General features: G+C 44.5%; 1 protein-coding gene across 1 annotated transcript in view; it reads left to right on the forward strand.

Annotated features, from left to right (window-relative positions):
- LOC134354620 (probable voltage-dependent R-type calcium channel subunit alpha-1E) overlaps window positions 1–13,766 on the forward strand; it is a 484,959-nt gene that overhangs the window by 180,876 nt on the left and 290,317 nt on the right. The window contains exon 9 of the mRNA XM_063063634.1: window positions 13,366–13,455. Within this exon, the coding sequence (XP_062919704.1) occupies window positions 13,366–13,455 (90 nt within the window). The remainder of the gene's footprint in view (window positions 1–13,365; window positions 13,456–13,766) is intronic.

Here is a 13,766-nt window from a genome sequence, read left to right on the forward strand (position 1 = left end):
ACATAGGAGGTGGGGCGATGATGTCATAGACCAAAACATTGGGACTTGCGAGTTGGACAGCAATTCATCTGAGTTTTACTGTATTAGAAAACATAGAAAATAGGTGCAGGAGTAGGCCATTCGGCCCTTTGAGCCTGCACCGCCATTCAGTATGATCATGGCTGATCATCCAACTCAGAACCCTGTACCAGCCTTCCCTCCATATCCCCTGATCCCTTTAGCCACAAGGGCCATATCTAACTCCCTCTTAAATATAGCCAATGAACTGGCCCAACTGTTTCCTGTGGCAGAGAATTCCACAGATTCACCACTCTCTGTGTGAAGAAGTTTTTCCTAATTTCAGTCCTAAAAGGCTTCCCCTTTATCCTCAAACTATGACCCCTCATTCTGGACTTCCCCAACATCAGGAACAATCTTCCTGCATCTAGCCTGTCCAATCCCTTTAGGATTTTATACGTTTCAATTAGATCCCCCTTCAATCTTCTAAATTCCAACGAGTACAAGCCCAGTTCATCCAGTCTTTCTTCATACGAAAGTCCTGCCATCCCAGGAATCAATCTGGTGAACCTTCTTTGTACTCCCTCTATGGCAAGGATGTCTTTCCTCAGATTAGGGGACCAAAACTGCACACAATACTCCAGGTGTGGTTTCACCAAGGCCTTGTACAACTGCAGTAGTACCTCCCTGCTCCTGTACTCGAATCCTCTTGCTATGAATGCCAGCATACCATTCGCCTTTTTCACCGCCTGCTGTACCTGCATGCCCATTTTCAATGACTGGTGTATAATGACACCCAGGTCTGGTTGCACCTCCCCTTTTCCTAATTGGCCACCATTCAGATAATTATCTGTTTTCCTGTTTTTGCCACCAAAGTGGATAACCTCACATTTATTCCCTCTTTCTGTTACCTGTCAACCAGTTTCCAACCCATGTCAGTACATCACCAATACATTCCAATCTTGCATGCCTAATGGAACTTTGATAAAGGCTTTCAGAAATTCCAAGTTGACCATATCTAGTTTTCTCTGATCTGTTTCAGGAATTATAGCCTCAGAAAACTATAATTTGCATTTCATGAAACTACCTTCTAACTTTGCCTCCAACTTTCACCCTGCCCTCAAGTTTACCTGGTCCATTTCCGACATCTCCCTCCCCTTTCTAAATCTTTCTGTCTCTGTCTCTGGAGACAGCTTATCCACTGATGTCTACTATAAGCCTACTGACTCTCACAGCTATCTGGACTATTCCTCTTCTCACCCTGTCTCTTGCAAAAATGCCATCCCCTTCTCGCAATTCCTCCGTCTCCACCGCATCTGCTCTCAGGATGAGGCTTTTCATTCCAGGACGAGGGAGATGTCCTCTTTTTTTAAAGAGAGAGGCTTCCCTTCCTCCACTATTAACTCTGCTCTTAAATGCATCTCCCCCATTTCACGCACATCTGCTCTCACTCCATCCTCCCGCCACCCCACTAGGAATAGGGTTCCCCTGGTCCTCACCTACCACCCCACCAGCCTCCGGGTCCAACATATTATTCTCCATAACTTCCACCACCTCCAACGGGATCCCACCACTAAGCACATCTTTCCCTTCCCCCCCGCTTTCCGCAGGGATCGCTCCCTACGCGACTCCCTTGTCCATTCGTTTCCCCCCCATCCCTCCCCACTGATCTCCCTCCTGGCACTTATCCTTGTAAGCGGAACAAGTGCTACACATGCCCTTACACTTCCTCCCTGACCACCATTCAGGGCACCAAACAGTCCTTCCAGGTGAGGCGACACTTCACCTGTGAGTCGGCTGGGGTGATATACTGTGTCCGGTGCTCCCGATGTGGCCTTCTATATATTGGTGAGACTCGACACAGACTGAGAGACCGCTTTGCTGAACACCTACGCTCTGTCCGCCAGAGAAAGCAGGATCTCCCAGTGTCCACGCATTTTAATTCCACATCCCATTCCCATTCTGACATGTCTATCCACGGCCTCCTCTACTGTAAAGATGAAGCCACACTCAGGTTGGAGGAACAACACCTTATATTCCGTCTGGGTAGCCTCCAACCTGATGGCATGAACATCGACTTCTCTAACTTCCGCTAATGCCCCACCTCCCCCTCGTACCCCATCCGTTATTTATTTTTATACACACATTCTTTCTCTCACTCTCCTTTTTCTCCCTCTGTCCCTCTGACTATACCCCTTGCCCATCCTCTGGGTTCCCCTCCACCTTGTCTTTCTCCCTGGACCTCCTGTCCCATGATCCTCTTGTATCCCTTTTGCCAATCACCTGTCCAGCTCTTGGCTCCATCCCTCCCCCTCCTGTCTTCTCCTATCATTTTGGATCTCCCCCTCCCCCTCCCACTTTCAAATCTCTTACTAACTCTTCCTTCAGTTAGTCCTGACGAAGGGTCTCGGCCTGAAACGTTGACTGTACCTCTTCCTAGAGATGCTGCCTGGCCTGCTGCGTTCACCAGCAACTTTGATGTGTGCTACCTTGTTATTGTTTATGTCTCACCCTGTTGGTTCTTTCTTAGCATCATTATCCTTCATAACTTGGTTGCAGGAGGGGCAGGATTAGCAGCTTAATATTCCAGGCTTCCGTTGTTTTAGGAGCAAGAAAGTGGGAGGGATTAAAGGAGGAGGAGTGGCCGTACTAGTCAGGGAAAAAGTCACAACAGTGCCCATCAGGACAGACTGGAGAACTCGTCCACTGAGACTTCATGGATGGAACTGAGGAATAAGCAAGGTATGACCATGTTAATGGGGTTTTATTACAGACCACCCAACGGCCTGAGAGATTTAGAGGAACAAATTTGTAGAGAGATCGCAGACTGTTCAAGAAACATAAGGTTGTCATAGTCAGTGATTTTAACTTTCCACAAAACTTTCAGTTTAAGATGGCACTACTGAATGCTTGTGACAGCTCACTAGCAGTTCAAAAGATGAGAAATTTGACTAAGAACACCTTAAGTTTCACCACGTTAAGTCTTCTTTCCTTCCTTTCTTTATATCTGCTCAGCTAGGGCAGCAGGGATGCCAGGCAGGTTAGTGGAATGCTCCTCTTGCGCAACATGTGAAGACACGGAGACCGCCAATGTCCCTGACAACTACAACTGTGAGAAATGCATCCAGCTGCAGCTTCTAACAATCATTGTTAGGGAATTGGAGCTGGAACTGGATGAAAACCGGATCATTTAGTCATAGTCACAGTCATAGTCATAATTTATTGATCCCAGGGGAAATTGGTTTTCGTTACAGTTGCACCATAAATAATTAACTAGTAATAAAACCATAAATAATTAAAATAGTAATATGTAAATTATGCCAGGAAATAAGTCCAGGACCAGCCTATTGGCTCAGGGTGTCTGACCCGCCAAGGGAGGAGTTGTAAAGTTTGATGGCCACAGGCAGGAATGACTTCCTATGACGCTCAGTGTTGCATCTCGGTGGAATGAGTCTCTGGCTGAATGTACTCCTGAAGTACATTTAGGAGGCTGAAGGGATGATAGATAGGACATTTAGAGAGGTAGTTACACCCAAGGTGCAGGACACAGTCAGGAAGTAAAAGGGGTTAAGGAGCTAGTGCAGAGAACCACTGTGGCCATCCCTCTTAGCAGCAGGTAAATCACTTTAGATACCGTTGGGGGAGTTGACCTAACAGAGGAAAGTCACAATGGTCAAGATTCATGGATGGTATGTTGCCTCCCAGCTGCCATAGCCCGGGATATCTCGGATTGAGTCCTCAGCATTCTTAAGTGGGAGGGTGAAGAGCCAGAGGTCATGGCTATGCAGATACCAATGACATGGATGAGTAGAACAAGTGATGGGGTACTGCTTAGAGAGTTCAGGGAATTAGATGCTAAGTTAAAGGACCTCCAGGATTGTGATCTCAGGATTGCTACCCATGCCACATGCAAGTGAGGTCAGAACTAGGAAGTTTAACACGTGGCTAAGGAGTTGGTGTAGGAGGAAGGGCATAAGACTTTTGGATCATTAGGTTCTCTTTCAGGGAAGTTGGGACCTGTACAGAAGGGACAGTTTGCATCTGAAATGGAGGGGGACTAATATCCTAATGAGAAGGTTTGTTAATGCTGCACAGTGGGGATTAAACTACAGTTGTAGAGGGATGGGAACCAGAGCACCAGAGCAGTTAGTGTAGGCAGATGGTGGTGAGACCTCAGTCAGTCATGAATCAGAAGGTTTGGTATGGTGCGACGAGAGTCCTGAGCTGCCTATATTTCAATGCAAGAAATATTGTAGAAAAGGCAGATGAGCTCAGGGGATGGATCAATACCTGGAATTATGATCTTGTAGCCATTAGTGAGACTTGGTTACAGGAGGGGCAAGACTGGCTGCTCAATATCGATGGGATTCCATTGTTTAGGCACGACAGAGTGGGAGGCGTAATGTTACTAGTCAGAGAGGATGTTACAGCAATGCTCCATCAGGACAGACTGGAGAACTTGACTAGTGAGGTGTTATGGGTGGAACTGAGAAATAAGAAAGGTATGACCATGTTAATGGGGCTATATTACAGACCACCCAACAGTCCTGCAGATTTAAAGGAAGAGATTTGTGAAGAGATCGCAGATTGTTACAAGAAACGTGAGATTGTTGTATCAGGTGATTTTAATTTCCACATATTGATTGGGTCTCCCAAACTGTAGAAGGAATAGATGGGATAGTTTGTCAAATGTGTTGAGGAAAGATTCCTTCATTAGTACGTAGAAGTCCCAACGAGAGAAGGTATGATACTGCATCTGCTATTATAAATGAAACAGTGCAAGTAACAAAGATTTGTCTGTGGGACCACATTGCATCTGGTGATCACAGTGCCATTAGTTTCAAAATATGCAAAAAGATAGATCTGGTCCATGAGTTGAGATTCTAAGTTGGAGAAAGGCCAATTTTGATGGTATCAGAAATGACCTGGCAAGTGTGGACTGAGACAGGCTGTTTTCTGGCAGAAGTGTACTTGGTAAGTTGGAGGCATTCAAAAGTGAGAGTACAAAGCTTGTATGTGCCTGCCAGAATAAAAGGTAAAGATAACAATTGTAGAAACCTTGGTTTTCAAGAGATATTAAGGTCCTGGTTAAAGAAAAGGAGGTGCACAGAAGGTATAGACATGAAGGAACAAATAAGGTGCTTATGGAGTATAAACCAGGCAAGAGAACACTTAAGAAAGGAATCAGGATTGCTAAAAGAAGGCATGTAATTGCTCTAGCAGACAAGGTGAAGGAGAATCCTAAAGGTTTCTACAGATGTGTTAAAGGCAAAAGGATTGCAAGGGACAAAATTGGTCCTCTGTAAGGTCAGGATGGTGATCCATGTATGGAGCCAATACAGATTGGGGAGATCTTAAATGCATATTTTGCAACTGTATATTTTACCCAGGAGACAGAGACAGAGTCTATTGAAGTGAGGACACTATGCAGATTACAGAGGAGGAAGTGTTTGCTACCCTGAGGCAAATTGGGGTGGATAAATCCCCAGGGCCTAACAAGGTGTTCCCTCGAATATTACGGGAGACAAGTGAAGAAATTGCAGGTGCCCTAGCAGAGATATTTAATAGATCCTCTGCTATAGGAGAGGTACCAGAGGTCTGGAGGTTAGCCAGTGTGGTTTTCTGCTGTTTCAGAAAGGTTCTAAAAATATACCAAGAAATTATAGGCCGGTGAGTCTGACATCAGTTATGGGACATTTATTGGACAATATTCTAAGGGACCGGATATATAAGTTATGGATTGCTATGGATTGATTAAGGATAGTCAGCATGGCTTTGTGCATGGTGGGTTATGTCTAACTAATCTTACAGAGTTTTTCAAGGAAGTTACCAGGAAAGTTACAGAAGGCAAGGCAGCAGATGTGGTCTACATGGACTTTAGCAAGGCATTTGACAAGGATCCACATGGGAGGCTGGATCTGGACCAGCTGAAAAATGGAAGATGGAATTTAATGTGGACGAGTGTGAGGTGATGCTCTTTGGTAGGATCAACCAGGGTAGGTCTTACACAGTGCATGGTAAGGCACTGGGGAGTGCAGTAGAACAAAGGGATCTGGGAATACAGGTACATAATTTATTGAAAGTGGTGTCACAGGTCGGGTTTTAAAGAAAGCTTTTGGCTCATTGGTCTTCATTAATCAAAGTACTGAGTACCGGAGATAGGATGTTATGTTGAAGTTGGTGAGGACTAATCTGGAGTACTGTGTGCATTTTTGGTCATCTACATACAGGAACGATGTAAGTAAGATTAAAGGAGTACAGAGAAAATTTATAAAGAGATGCCAGATCTTGAGGACCTGAAATATGAGGAAAGAGTGAATAGGTTAGGACTTTGTTCCTTGGAACATAGAAGATGGAGAGGAGATTTGATGGAGATATCCAAAATTATGAGGGATATATATATGTATATATAGGGTAAATGCAAGCAGGTTTTTCCACTGAGGTTGGATGGCACTACAACTAGAGGTCATGTGTTAAGGGTGAAATGTGAAAAGTTTAAGGGAACATGAGGGGAAACTTCTTTACTCAGAGTCGTGAGAGTGTGGAACATGCTGCCAACCCAAGCGGTGGATATGCGTTCAATTTCAAAATTTAGAATGAGTTTGGATAGATACGTGGATGATAGGGGTATGGAGGGCTAAGGTTCTGGTACAGGTTGATGGGAATAGGCTGTTTAAATGGTTAATCATGTACTAGATGGGTCAAAGGGCCGGTTTATATGCTGTACATTTCTATGACCCTATTACAGTGTCTCGTGTTTTCCCCCTTCCTGTTGCTACATTATCTGGTCTGTAGTTTTCTGTTTTCCCTCCCCCCCTCCTTTTTTAAAAATATTTGCCTCCTTCCAATCTGTGAGGATTGTTCTATGGTTAATAGAATTATGGAAAGCAATCAGTGCATCCACCCTAGTAATTTCTAATGTAAATTATTAAGCCTTGGGGATTTATTAGCTTTCAGTCCCATTATTTCTCTAGTTTTATTTTCTTACTAATACTAATTTCCTTTAGTTCCTTACCATCATTAGATTCCAGGTTCATAACTTTTCTTGTAGGTTGAAACAGCATTGATGACTTTCATTCTCCCATTTACACAAAACCCACATTGATACTGTTTTCTGTTTTCCATGTTCCCATCACGAACACACTAGGGACATTTTGTACAGTACAGCACAGGAACAGGTCTTCCAGACAAGATGTTGTGCCAAATTAATTAAGCTAATGGTAGCTTCTTCTTGCAGATGATCCGTATCCCTCCACTCTTTCCCTATCTTCAGGTGCCCTCTAAAAATATCATAAACACCACAGTTGTATCTATTTCCACTGTCACCCCAGACATTCACCACTCTGTGTAAAAATAAAATGCCCCACACATCTCCTTTGAACTTTTCCTCTCTCACCCTAAATACATGCCCCCTGCTAATAGATATTTCAACTCTTGGACAAAGATACCAGCTGTGTACTCTCATAATTTTATGGTCTTTTAAAAGGCTCAATCTTTGCTGCTCCGGGTGAAACAACCCTAGCTTGTTCAGATACTCCTTTAAGCACATGTCCTCTGGTCCAGGCAGCATCTTGACTAACTTCATCTGAACCCTCCACATCGTTCCTCTAAATGGTTGAGCAGAACTGAATGCAATACTTCAGGTACGGAGTTTGATGAAAGCTGCGAAATACCTTACTCTGCACAGCTTACAGTCATCAATTCACCTACAACCCATGCATCTTTAGGATGTTGGAGGAAACTGGAGCACCCTGAACCGCATGTTGTCACTAGGAGAACATGCAAGCTCTGCAGACACAGCCCGAGAGGCCAGGATTAAACCTAATTAAAATCAGTAGCTATACTAACTGTGAAATTTTGTCACTTAAAACCTACCTTTATCCTTTCCTGTAATAACTCCACCAACTCACAAAGCCAAAGGTCCTCACCCAAGATCAGAATCAGAATCACGTTTGTGTAGTGGTTAGCATGATACTATTATAGCTCAGGGCATCAGAGTTCGGTTCTGTCATCCTCTGTTAGGAGTTTGTAAGTCCTCCCCATGAACCTGTGGGTTTCCTCCCACAGTCCAAAGACGTATTGGTTAGTAAAGTAGGTCAATTGGTCATTTTAAATAGCTCTGTGATTAGGCTGGGGTTAAATAGGTGGGTTGCTAGGCAGTGGAACTCAGTGGGCTGGAGGGGCCTGATCTGCACTGTATCTCTAAAAAATATATAAGTAATCAGGTTTAATATCACAGTTGTGAAATGTGTTGTTTTGCAGCAGCAGTACATTGCAAAACATAATAATAAACTATAATTTACAATATGAAACATATGTTTAAAATTTAAATTGATCATGCAGTGCAATTCTGAACCAAACTTGAATTAACAAAGGATGCTTGGCAGTTGTGGCGGGTCTTGAATACTATCACCTCTTATAAAGTTAAATCAAGCGACATAGGAGACAACAGGGCTTTGCTTCCAGATGCCTTCTATGCTTGCTTTGACCATCAAAACATGGAGGAACCATCATGATCTCCCACATCCCCTGATGATCCTATAATTTCAGTCCCTGAATCTAATGTGTGAGCAGCCTTGAGAAGGGTGAACCCATGCAAAGCATCCAGCCCAGATGGGATAACTATCCAAGTACCACTGCTGGTCATCTGGCTAGTATGTTCACTGAGATCTTTAACCTTTCACTTTGGTGGTGTGTGGGACCCACCTCCCTCAAGCAAGCTTCAATTATACCAGGGCCTAAGAAGAGCATGGTGACCTGCCTCACTGACCATCACCCAGTAGCACTTACATCCACAGTGATGAAGTGTTCTAAGGGGTCCTGCCTAAGAAGCAACTTGAATCTGCCCTAATTTGCCTACTGGAGCAAAAAGTCCACAGCAGATGCCATCTCACTGGCTCTTCACTCAACCCTAGAACATCTGGATGACAAAGGTGCATACATCAGGATACTCTTTATTGACAACAGCTCAGAATTCAATACCGTTGTCCTCTCAAACTAATCAATAAGCTCCAAGATCTTGGCCTTAATACCTCCTTGTGCAATTGAATCCTGGATTTCCTCACTTGCAGACCCCAGTCATTTTGGATTGGCAACAATATCTCCCTCATGATCTTCATCAGTACAGGAAAACCACAAGGATGTGTGCTTAGTCCCCTGCTCTACTCACTGAACACTTACACTGTATGGCTAAGCACAGCTCCAATGCCGTATTCAAGTTTTCTGACGACACCTCTGTCATAGGTCAAATCAGTGGTGGTGATAAATTAGCATAAAGGAGAGAAATTGAAAATCTGGCTGAGTGGTGTCAAAAGAACAACCACTTACTCAATGTCAGAAAGATCAAGGACCTGATTTTAGACCACAGGAGAAGGAAACCGGAGGTTCCATGAGCCAGTCCAAGTTGGAGGATCAGAGGCAGAGAGGATTAGCAACTTTAAATTCCTAGGTGATATTATTTCGGAAGACCTGTCTTGGGCCCAACATGCAAGTGCAATTATGAAGAAGGCACAACAGCATCTCTACTTCCGTAGGAGTTTTGGAAATTCAGCAAGACATCTAAAACTTTGACAAACTTCTGCAGATGTGTAGTGGAGAGTATATAGACTGGCTGCATCACAACCTGGTATAGAAACACCAATGCCCTTAAACAGAAAATCCTACAAAAAGTACATCATGGGTAAATCCTTCCCAACTATTGAGCACATCTACATGAAACACTGTTGCAGGAAAGCAGCATCCATCATCAGGGACCCCTCCCCCCCCCCCCACCCAGGTCATGCTCTCTTCTCGCTGCTCCCATCAGGAAGAAGGTACAAGAGCCTCAGGACTCTCACCACCAGGTTCAGGAACAGATACTACCCCTCAATCTTCGGCTCTTGAACGAAACTTCACTCAGCTTCACTTTCCTGATCATTGAAATGCTACCACAACCAATGGACTCACTTTCAAGGACTCTTTATCTCATGTTCTCAATATTTGTTGCTTATTTGTTTATTATTATTATTATTTCTTCTTTTTGCATTTGCACTGGTTGTTGCCTTCTGCACTCTGGTTGAACACCCTAGTTGGGTGGTCTTTCATTGATTCTGTTTTCGTTATTATTCGATAAATTTATTCAGTATGCCCACAAGAAAAAGAAAGTCAGGGCTGTATATGATGACATGTATGTACTTTGATAATAAACTTTACTTTGAACTTTGAAATTTGCTTTAAAAAGAGAGGGGAAAAAAAGAAAAAAATATAGTGAGTTAGTGCAGCGGTCCCCAACCACCATGTACTACCGGGCCGCGAGAAAACGATGAGTCAGCTGCACCTTTCCTCATTCCCTGTCATGCAATGTTCAACTTGAACACAGGGTTGTCAACTGTCCTGTATTTACCAGGACATCCCATATATTGGGCAAAACCGGTTTGTCCCATACGGGACCGCCATTGTCCCGTATTTCCCCCGCTAAGGTAGAGCGTTTCTATGAAACATTTCGTGCCGAAATGGCATTAAGCGAAGAAGCAATTGCCATTAATTTATATGGGAAAAATTTTTGACCGTTTCCAGACCCAAAAAATAACCTACCAAATCATACCAAATAACACATGGAACCTAAAATAACACTAACATATAGTAAAAGCAGGAATGATATGATATAATAACTCACAGCGACAACTCGCGGATACCTCCTCTTATTTACCCCTCGATCGTGACCCCACTAAGGAGCACCAGGCCATTGTCTCCCACACCATCACCGACTTTATCCGCTCAGAGGATCTCCCATCCACTGCTACCAACCTTACAGTTCCCACACCTCGCACTTCCCGTTTCTACCTCCTACCCAAGATCCACAAACCTGCCTGTCCTGGCCGACCTATTGTCTCAGCTTGCTCCTGCCCCACCGAACTGGTTTCTGCATACCTCGACACGGTTTTATCCCCCCTTGTTCAATCCCTTCCGACCTATGTTCGTGACACTTCTCACGCTCTTAAACTTTTCGATGATTTTAAGTTCCCTGGCCCCCACCGCTTTATTTTCACCGTGGATGTCCAGTCCCTATATACTTCCATCCCCCATCAGGAAGGTCTCAAAGCTCTACGCTTCTTTTTGGATTCCACACCTAATCAGTTCCCCTCCACCACCACTCTGCTCCGTCTAGCGGAATTAGTCCTTACTCTAAATAATTTCTCCTTTGGCTCCTCCCACTTCCTCCAAACTAAAGGTGTAGCTATGGGCACCCGTATGGGTCCTAGCTATGCCTGCCTTTTTGTTGGGTTTGTGGAACAATCTATGTTCTGTGCCTATTCTGGTATCTGTCCCCCACTTTTCCTTCGCTGCATCGACGACTGCATTGGCGCTGCTTCCTGCACGCATGCAGAACTCGTTGACTTTATTAACTTTGCCTCCAACTTTCACCCTGCTCTCAAGTTTACCTGGTCCATTTCCGACACCTCCCTCCCCTTTCTAGATCTTTCTGTCTCTGTCTCTGGAGACAGCTTATCCACTGATGTCTACTATAAGCCTACTGACTCTCACAGCTATCTGGACTATTCCTTTTCTCACCCTGTCTCTTGCAAAAACGCCATCCCCTTCTCGCAATTCCTCCGTCTCCGCCGCATCTGCTCTCAGGATGAGGCTTTTCATTCTAGGACGAGGGAGATGTCTTCCTTTTTTAAAGAAAGGGGCTTCCCTTCCTCCACTATCAACTCTGCTCTTAAACGCATCTCCCCCATTTCACGTACATCTGCTCTCACTCCATCCTCCCGCCACCCCACTAGGAATAGGGTTCCCCTGGTCCTCACCTACCACCCCACCAGCCTCCGGGTCCAACATATTATTCTCCGTAACTTCCGCCACCTCCAACGGGATCCCACCACTAAGCACATCTTTCCCTCCCCCCCCCCTCTGCATTCCACAGGGATCGCTCCCTACGCAACTCCCTTGTCCATTCGCGCAAGGCTTCATGGTCATTGTAGTCTTTCTTGGGGTAAATACAAGTGTCCCGGGATTTGACTGCTGCTTTTGTCCCTTATTTGGGAGTGAGAAAGTTGGCAATCCTAACTGTAAAAGACATGTTGAGGTGAATTTAACCCCACTTGAACACCCTCCCCGGTCGGCCGGTCCGCAAAAATATTGTCAATATTAAACCAGTCCGCGGTGCAAAAAAGGTTGGGCACCCCTGAGTCAGTGTACATGGGTTTATTGTCCATTCATAAATCTGATGGCAGAAGAGAAGAAGCTGTTCTTGAAACATTGAATGTGGATCTTCAGACTCCTGTACCATCTCCTTAATGGTAGCAAAGAGAAGAGGGCATGTCCTAGGTTATAGGGGTCCTTAATGTTAGGTGCTACCTTTATGAGGCAGCACCTTTTGAAGATGACCTCAGTGCTGGGGAGCTGGCTGAGTTTACATTTTCTGCAGCTTTTTCCAATCCTGTGCAGTAGCTCCTTCATATAAGATGGTGATGCAACCAGTTAGAACGATCTCTACCATACATCTGTAAAAATTTGCGAGAGTCTTTGGTGATGAAATGCAGCCACCGTCATGCCTTCTTTGTTATTGCATCAATATGTTGGGCCCAAGATCTTCAGGGAAGTTGATACCCAGGAACTTGAAATTGTTCACCATTTCCATCGCTAATCCCTCAATGAGGATTGGTGTGTGTTCCCTCAATTTCCTCTTCCTGAAGTCCACGATGAGTTCCTTGCTCTTACTGATGTTGAGTGCAAGGTTGTTGGTGCAACACCACTTAACCAGCTGATCTATCTCACTCCTGTACGCCTTGTCACCATCTGAAATTCTGCCAACATCATTGTGGCATTGGCAAATTTACAGATAGCGCTTGAGCTCTGCCTAGCCATACAGTCATATCCCATCTCCAATATGGTGTCATCTATCCAAACCTACATCAGGACCTTTTTCACTTCCAGCACACATCAGGACTATCTCTAGAGGCTTACTGATATCCCCATTACCCTGCCAGATCCTCACTTCAGGGAGACCAGGGAAAGGAGGAAAATAGAGTTATTGGGCAGGAAACAAACCAGATGAGAAAAGGAGTAGCACTTAACATGCTGCTGAGTTCAGTGGGTCAGGCAGGATCTATGGAGGGAAATGGACAGTCGGCATTTTGGGTCGAGACCTTTCATCTGGATTGGAAAGGCAGTATTGAGCAGGTACGTAGTTACCTCTTTACACCTCATCCTGTGCTTTCATGAGACCACAGAGTGAGTGAACCTTCATTCATTTAAGTTTGGATGTTGCCTCTCCTCTCACACTGTTCTCTTGAACACTTTGCATTTTCATCATTGACAATTAATAGATTTCTGTATTTGGGAGGTACAGACTTTGTCTGAGATCAATAAATTCTTTGTTTTCAGTCCTTAGAAGAGCAACAATCAAAAAAGGCCGAATGGATATGATCCACACAGAGTCAAGTGATGATCACTACACTGAAATATCTTCTGTGGGTGAGTCTCACTCTTCCTTAAATGAGATTGATGGAAACAGAAACAACAGGAATTCTGCAAATGCTGGAAATTCAAGCAACATACATCAAAGTTGCTGGTGAACGCAGCAGGCCAAGCAGCATCTATAGGAAACGTCGACTGCGCCTCTTCCTATAGATGCTGCTTGGCCTGCTGCGTTCACCAGCAACTTTGATGTATGTTGCTTGATGGAAACAGAATTGTACTGTAAGGAACAACAGCCCTTAAGCCTAATTAAACACACCAGGACCCCAGTTACCTCACAGAGCATCACAGTAGTGCAGCGGTTAGCA

The sequence above is a fragment of the Mobula hypostoma genome, chromosome 12 (genome assembly GCF_963921235.1).
Source record: "Mobula hypostoma chromosome 12, sMobHyp1.1, whole genome shotgun sequence".
Taxonomy (NCBI): Eukaryota; Metazoa; Chordata; class Chondrichthyes; order Myliobatiformes; family Myliobatidae; genus Mobula; species Mobula hypostoma.